Source organism: Cucurbita maxima, unplaced genomic scaffold (genome assembly GCF_002738345.1).
Source record: "Cucurbita maxima cultivar Rimu unplaced genomic scaffold, Cmax_1.0 Cma_Scf00043, whole genome shotgun sequence".
NCBI classification, from domain to species: domain Eukaryota; kingdom Viridiplantae; phylum Streptophyta; class Magnoliopsida; order Cucurbitales; family Cucurbitaceae; genus Cucurbita; species Cucurbita maxima.
Genome location: NW_019272059.1, coordinates 1,119,726 through 1,128,095, shown reverse-complemented (window position 1 = coordinate 1,128,095; position 8,370 = coordinate 1,119,726). Strand labels below are relative to the sequence as shown.

The 8,370-nt window shown below is 33.4% G+C and overlaps 1 protein-coding gene across 3 annotated transcripts in view; it reads right to left on the bottom strand.

The window, feature by feature from the left end:
* Window positions 1-2,801: 2,801 nt before the first annotated feature.
* The window catches only part of LOC111470045 (14 kDa zinc-binding protein-like), an 8,182-nt gene continuing 2,613 nt past the window's right edge, over window positions 2,802-8,370 (bottom strand). Inside the window, exons 3-7 of one of the 3 annotated variants that reach the window (XM_023115508.1) lie at window positions 5,909-6,074; window positions 4,930-4,987; window positions 3,985-4,074; window positions 3,474-3,591; window positions 2,802-3,098 (exon numbers count right to left, since the gene is read on the bottom strand). In XM_023115508.1, coding sequence (XP_022971276.1) covers window positions 3,031-3,098; window positions 3,474-3,591; window positions 3,985-4,074; window positions 4,930-4,987; window positions 5,909-6,074 — 500 coding nt within the window. In that variant the 3' untranslated portion in view covers window positions 2,802-3,030. Of the gene's footprint in view, window positions 3,099-3,473; window positions 3,592-3,984; window positions 4,075-4,929; window positions 4,988-5,908; window positions 6,075-6,433; window positions 6,955-7,294; window positions 7,365-7,460; window positions 7,516-7,620; window positions 7,664-7,745; window positions 7,823-8,370 lie in introns of those variants that run through there. The other 2 variants (XM_023115507.1, XM_023115509.1) reach the window with 2 other exon arrangements.

Here is an 8,370-nt window from a genome sequence, read left to right as displayed (position 1 = left end):
CAAAAACCACAGAAAGCAACCTCACCCTCATAACAAATATTTATGAAGCAATGATATGAGAGAGAGAGAGAGAGAAGGGAAAAGGATGACATAATCACATGAGGTTGAGAGCTATGCTTCTTTTTTCATCCAATATTTTGCAACTTTAAGGCTTTTATTAGTGGGAGAAAAACTATTGGAAGAGATGAGAGCATCCAAGTTGGCTATCAACTTATGAAGAGATGTGGGTCATTTTGAAAGATTCCTTTCACTTCAACCTTCACAAGCTCCAACTCTTTCTGAGTAAAAAGGAGCCAATCTTTGATTCATCCATCTTCTTTAAACCTTAACTTTTTTTAAGTTCACGAGTGATTTACGTGTGTTATTCGTCTAACATATAATTGATCGAATATTCTTGATTTAGCTATGAAGGGAAAAGGAAAGGAAAGGAGTGCAAAACAATAGTGCTCATGGGCAAAATTGATATGAATCCAAAAAAACATGATCAACATCTATATAACTATACCCAAAGTGACTTTATTGATGCTCCCTCTCAACATCTCTCAAGGAAAATATCATATAATGGATTGTGATATGTCTGAAAGGAAGAGAATATATAATTGAACTATCGAAAACAAATGTGCAATTGGTTGGTATAGATAGTAACTTTAATTTTTGGAATTTTTTTTAGTAGTTCTATCTTCAAGATTGTTATCATTTAAATGTGGTCTTGGTTCATTTATGTAACTATTCTTTTGCGATTCTTTTTTAAAAAAATATCATATTTTTTTGGTGGTTAAAAGAATAAATAATTCATGATTTTTTTGGGCAATCATATGAAATTTTGTGTTGATGATTTGAGATTAGGGGTAGCGTTACAATCACAATGAAATTGAGGATTGTGGTCTTTCTTTTGAGAGCAAAGTGAAGAATGGAAATATTTTGAAATTCAAAGGATGAGAGTTGGATGATGTGACCCAATCCACTCATCAATCACATCAAAAAAATGTTATTAATTTATAACCTTTAAAACAAATCATTCTAATACACTTTGGGTTACTTACAATAAGATTTTATTTATTTTGAGATTCTCAAGAGGAAGTGCATTCATATATTCAATATGAGAAACAATGTTTATGACGTCATTTTTATTTTTCCTTCATTAAGAAATAAATTAATTTATCATTTGCACCAACTTGTATGATTGCCCCCATCAATTCTTGCCCATTTATTAATTTAAATGATTTTAAATCATAAACTTTATATAAAAGAAATATTGACATAAATAATTTTAACATTTTTTAATTTTTTTCTCTTTTTTAATTTTTTTCTCTAATGATTTTCTATCATTCTTAAATGAATATTATCGATCAATTTTTACCATTTTTTAAGGTGTACACGGTCTTCTATATAATAATAATAATAATAATAATAATAATAATAATAATAATAATAGTAATAAATACCTCTAAAAGCCAAGAATTATTCCAACACAAACAGGTGGCTGAATTATATGAAGTGGTTTTGTGCCAAACTTTTATGGGCAAAGAACATGGTTTGTTCTATAAGCAACCAAATATGTGTGGTTGGCTTTTTGCTTCCCCTTCTCTTCATATACTTCATTTTCTTTGACGATAGGGATGTGCCTCCAAGGAACACTTCATTCATTGCTTTGTGAAGCCATGATTTTGTAGAGACCAACGAGTGATATATATATGCTTGTAGGGAACCTATTGATCAATGTTTTGATATACATGCTTCGTGCCTGTGGTACAACAATACTCATTTAACCACATCAAATTTGAATGACTTCCTCAACAATCTCGAGTCCTACCTTTTTAAGATTTTTGACATTTAGCTATTGTCTTTATTGATACTAGTTCATGTGGTTACTCAATGTGACGCTCTTTCTACCTTTTTAGCCAAACACTATTAAATTCTCCTCTTAGTAGCTTGCATAGGCATTTGAAGCAATACCAAGTCTACTCAATCCTTCCAAAGCTATAGTACTATGAGGTGAGAGCCAAGCCATTTTGGGCCAAACAAAACCCTCCTCTCCTTTTAATCATCAAGGATACATAATCCTTCCAAAGCTATAGGACCTCACTAAATTCAATGAATGGCCAGCATGTGAGCTAACAATTTCAACAACAATAAGAATATATCTAGGGTCCTTACCCTGTTCAAAAACTCAAAAATGAATACAACTCATGAGTCTTGTTCTTTTGTTATCATGTAAGAGTTCATGAACATTCCTTCTCTGTTCTCGTTCAAACATTTTGAAAGGACGAGCATATCTTAGACATATTCTTTTTTTAATTGCACAAGATCCAAGATCCAAGAGCTCAACCTAGAAATGAAAGAAATAGACAAAGTTGCAAGGGTTGATGAGCTTAAAAAGCCACAAGCAAATCTCTAATTGTCCCAAAGCATGAACAGAACCAAGCTGTGTCCATAAGTTCACAGCTTCAACTAAAATGATAGCACAAATGGCCTACTCGACCATGCCTTCAACTACAAACAATCAATGTCCCCTGCCAACATGTGATCCCAAATCCCTTTTTACTACAAATAAATTGAATGGCCATATTTTTTTAGGATTTAAAATTTAATTACCTTGTTTTCCATCTTATTTCAGGAAAACCTAGAAACTTCAAATCTGTCATTCCAAACAAAATTGAAAACTTAAAATCATTTTGAGCTCTTCAAATAACATAATTTAAAAGAACGTCTTTATTCCATAATTTGAGGCCCAAATCTTCCTATAGCTTAACATCATTCTGAAGCAAATCTGCATTTTTAACTGCTACTGAGACTTCCAATTTGAGAAACAGTCACATACATGCATTTCCATATCTGGGGAAAGTACTGGGCATCCATAATTAATTTCGATATTCAAGAAAACAACAGACATAGGTTTTATTAGCTATGAATGATGTTGACACCGCAAGTCACAGCAGCAGTTGATAGAATTTTCAGATAGGTAGATGATAACATAGACATAGGTTTATTAGCTATGAATGTGCTTTCCAACCTTAATTTAAGGGTTTCTTAACCTGGGGGCCAGTTCATTTGTCGCCCCCCAAGAAGGTGAACATGAAGATGATAAACCGATTGACCTGCAAAAATTTCCCCGTGCAACTGTCAGTACTGGAAAACAGATGGCAAATCAAATACTTGATAAGTTAAACACCATTTCATAGTGATTTCATTTTTAGTTTACTGTTTTAGAAAATTGTGTTTGATTACAATTTTCATCACTTAAAAGAAATATTTCAAAAACAAAATTTACTTCTGAAAAACTACTTATGTTTTCAAAAAATTTCAAAACTTGGTTTGGTTTTTTGAAAACATTATTAAAAAGTAGATAACAAAATAAGGAATGTCATAGGTGGAGGTGGTATTTATAAGCTCAATTTTTTAAAAATCAAATGAACGGCCATAAGAGAAAATATTCGATATTTAGTGTAAAAGGTGAAGACGAGAGTACTAACATCCACTTGGTCCATCGTTAATTACAATTCTAAAGCCATCGTCCAGCCCTTCTTGCTCGGCTATGAGCTTGGCGGTGTAAAGAAGGTGGCCGAGAATCTCCGTGTGCCTCTCCTCAGCCTATGAAGCACATTAAGTAAATGACGAAAATACAAAGAAAGTATGCTAAGGTCACATAAGAATAGCCAATTATGTGCCATGGTATTACATGTTTATCTTAATGGCGTGAAATAGAACTAAATAAAAGGATATACAACTGGGGAATACAAAAAATCAGCCCAAATCAAGGGAACCCAAGACAGGAGCAAAGGAAAAAACCAAACATGAATAAATGAAAGGGCTTCAGCTGTCAAGACTAAGAACAAAGATAAAACACAACTCCTAGACATTAAGACAACAAAGGAAGGTGTTGTACCTAGATGTAGACCAGACTTCCCCCTAAGATGTCTCCAATCCTAGCTAGATGTTATTGATTGAAAAGGTAAAAGCAGAGAGTAAATACCCAAGTAATACCTTAGATAATCCAGATAACCCATCCTTAACTTTTGGAATGATTAGAATATGTGTAGGAGCTTGTGGTGATATGTCCCTAAAAGCAAGGACCTGCCATTATGAATAGTAAAATTTAAGGAAAAAAAAAAAATTAATTATTCACAATGACATATCTTGACTTTTATTACAGGCTTTCACTCATGAGGACATCAAAGCGAGGGTTATAAAACAATGAGTGGCCGTGATTATCAGAACACAAGGAACTAAAAGTAAATATATATTGTATCCTTCAGAAAGAATGAAGGAAATTATGGAAATGATTTGAAGAAATAATCATATAAATAAAAAGGCTACAAAGGAAAAAAAATGTTCTCTAATCTACTTTTACCATTCAGTTTACTAAGTCCCGGTCTTAGTCCTAATTTTTTTTTCTTTTTTTTTTTTTTAAAAACAAACTTCTGAAATTTAGAGCACCAATCAAACACAGAACTCCCTTTAGGAGTTTTAAAGAACCTATCAAACCGAGAAATATAAATGACAGAACAATCTTTTGAAAAAACCCCCCAATCCTGACATGCTTGCATGATGTACCATTTAAAGAATAGTGGCTTCTAAGAAAAAATGTGCCCAGCTGGAGGAAATTAAAGGCCTCCCTATCTCAGTTCCCATAGGGGATCCATCAAGCTGGACGACGGGTACCTTTCCATTACTGAGGAATATCAAAGAGAGACGAGTCTTTATAAATGAAAGCTCATTTTTCATCATATCTTTTAATGATGGATAGCAGCATTATATTTCCACCAGGCAATATTAACAATTTCTCACTTGAAAGTATATAACATGTTCAATAAATACATTATTCACAATATTAATCATTGTGAGGCCATTGCTGAAACTTCATATTTCCTTCCCTCTTGAATTATTTTACATAATAATACAAACTATATAGTAATAATGAAAAGGAACCTTGTCATCCTCAAAGACCACAGTAGATGGAATTTCTTTGTTAATGATTTTGTCAAATCTGCAAAAGTAACAAACCCAAAACATTACTAGCAACTTGAAATAGGTTTTCATGGGACGTAATGTTTTTCCTTTCTTTTTTTCTTTTTTTTTTTTTGTTCTATATTAGAGAATGGCAGGGACTTCTCAACGGAGAGTATAGACCTAACTCCAAAAGGAAAGAGGTAAAATAAATAATGATGCTACTTCCCTAATATACAAAATGTCAACAATTTTTATGAGTAAAAAGTTTAATTTTAAAATACTTGAGATCAAGCCACAAAAGTACAAAAATTGAACTATGAAAATTACCAAACTAAGGAAGTAGGTGCTGAGTTTCAAAAAAAAGAAAAAACGTAAAAAGGAGCTAAAAAGAATCATGTCGACCAGAAGAATCATTGAGCTCAAAAGAATTCTGTCATGACAAAAAGAATCAATTAAATAAAAACAGTATCACCAACCAAAAAAGTGCTCAAATTGAGTCACGGATCTTCAAAATGTATATATAAACTTAAATAATCACAAATTAAATTTCATCATTTATTAAGTTTAGGGTTCAATTCATGATATTAAAGATTGAGATTTTAAGGTCAAATTTGACCAATTGAGTCAAGTACATGTACAAGGTACAATAATGTGTTCCCTATCGATAATAAACACTAGATAAATAATATAGATACGTCCAATACTCCATCTCATGCATAGAACGATTAGCCTTCAACTTAGATCATGAGCTAAATGCACTAAACAGCCAAAATAATACACAATTATAAGAAAAATCAACAACCACATTTCCTGATAACCCAATAGCCATGAAACTAATCACGAACTAATTCTCAGCAAATCAAACACAAAAAAATACCAATTGCAGGGGCTATAAAACTTTAAACACAGAATGTTCAAATAGAGAGAGAACAAAACGATGATGCTTGAAGAAGCTTACATGGTGGGGGAATCGGAGGGGACGGCTGCAAGAGCCGCTTCCTTCTCAGAAGAAGCCATGGAAATGGAAAGAGAAGGGGTAATGTGGGAGCTAAGAACTGAGAGTCGAGTCCAGGGTTTTATATCGCCATTGACCATCACAGCCCTAATTTTTTCTGATCTACTTACTCAAATTCGGCTTCTCTGATCTCGTCAGGTTGAAGCCTTATTTTACTATTTCTGACCAATTAGAAGATGACACGTGGACCCGCCATTCCCATCTGTCAGAAATTAAAAAAAATCGAAATACCAACCTTTCAAAAGTTGCTTTGAATAAATAAAATATATATATATTTTTTAATTCTATACACTAAAACTATAGACTAAATTTAATTAAATATTTTTATTTATTAGGTTATGTCAAATACATTATGTTCAATTTTATCTAATAAATTAGTAAATTTTTAAAAACAAAGGCATAGATTCTATAAAATGGATTTAAGATATAAACGAATTTATATAAAGAAAAAGTGAAGCATCCAACAGCTAAGTAGAGTGAAACTACTTACGTCTGAGTATTTCAATAGGGTTTACAAATAGGTTTACATGTGCACATATATATACAAATGTTACAGACCTCATCAACTTCATGAAGACGACGACACTACCATTCGGTCTTAACTTCAAACATACATTTGATGCAACTGGTCGACCTTTTTCTCTCGTGAGACTTGATTTCCAACTCCGACGTAAACCCGACCAATGTTGCTTTCGTACAATTCTTGGTCCTATCGACCACAAATTTATTCAGGTAAGTTAAGGTAAATTAATAGACGGGGCAGAATCATCTGTCGTTCCATGATCGACACGTTGTTTCTTTCGAGGAGAAGAAGGCTCTGCAGATACATCGCTATATGACTCAGACTGGCAAGTTTTTTGCTTATTATCTTCAGCCGAGGGCAAGGCCTCGGAGTCTTTCGATTCACCGCCTAGTTTCTGCTGCTCCTCAATGATCTTCTGCAAATATTTGGCCTGTGCTTCTATTCTCATTTGTAATTGCCTTTGAACCTGATATGGGATTCAAGCAAACAAAAGTCATTTTAGGTTATAATGGTATACTTTACAACAAACAGTAAACTTGATGGGTAAAAACAAAGAACAAGAAATGATCATACTCGATAACTATCTAGACTAGTCACCTATATAGACTAGCTTGCATACAACTCAACTATTCTTCTGAGACGACTGCTTGAACTCATTCTCTATATCCTACGTTTTTTACATGGAAATGGTGTTTGATCACCCCCTCTTTTGTCAAAATGCTCTACTTAAATCCAACAAGAAAAAATTATTTGAAATGTTCCGGAAGGGAAAGAGGAAGAGTGGTAAATGATGAGGAAGGTCAAACCTCGAGCTGTTCTTGAAGACGTTTCTGAACTTCCATTTGCATCCTCAATGCCTCATTGATTTGCAGGCCCCTTAAAGATGGAAAAACAAATAGAAAGATGCAAGTCATAAAGTGGAGCAAAGAAGGATAGTCACAAGAGTATTTCTAAATAGGAATGGGCACTCACGAAGACGAATCTGTTCCAGAGAGACTCTCTGAGCTTCTTTTTTCATCCTTAGAACCTACACGCCAGTAGGGGATAATCCAAGTGAAATCAATACTTAATAGATAGACAAGTAGTAATTGCTGGATAAAAGAATGAAACAACAATAAAAAGATTGCTTTACCATCTGCTGGAGATTCTGGCAAATACTTTGCAAGACGATACTTCTGAAAGAATAAAAATACAATCAACTTCATATTACCACTTTTGAAATATTTGCAGCATGATAAATTCACTGAATGGAATTACCTGTAAATGGCTTTTGACATGATATATAGTAAGACCAGGTACCCCCATTACTCTTAAAACCCCTTTGGGAGTTGCCCCTACGAGAAAATGGGAAGGAAATTTTTTTGGTGAACTATCCATCATCTTTAAGTAAAGACATTAACACTACAAAGACAATGCACTCGAGTATAAGAGGGGCAATATGCAAATATCCAATCGACTAAAAATAGATTAAATTGACAATATTTTACTTCCAAGTGGTCGAGCAAAAACTCATCCTACATACAGGCAGTTTTTTTTAACGAGAAACAGATATATCATTGATATGATGAAATACACAAACACCGGATAAAACACCAAGTAACTGAGGATTGCGAAGAAAAAAAAAATAGTTAATCAGGAGATTATTAAGACTATAATTTGTAAAAGAATGGTAAAAAGTAAAACCACCAACCAAGGTACATTTACAAAAACATGAAGATTTCAATGGTATGAAGTTTGCTGTTGAAGATTCTGTTGTTCATATCCATCCAAGGAGCCCAAAGGAAAGCTTTGTTCAATTGGATTCAAAAGATTGATTTCTCCTTTTTGAAAGGATGGTCAGCAAGGAAAGTAGGGAGAAAATTGACGGGGGGGGGGGGGGGGG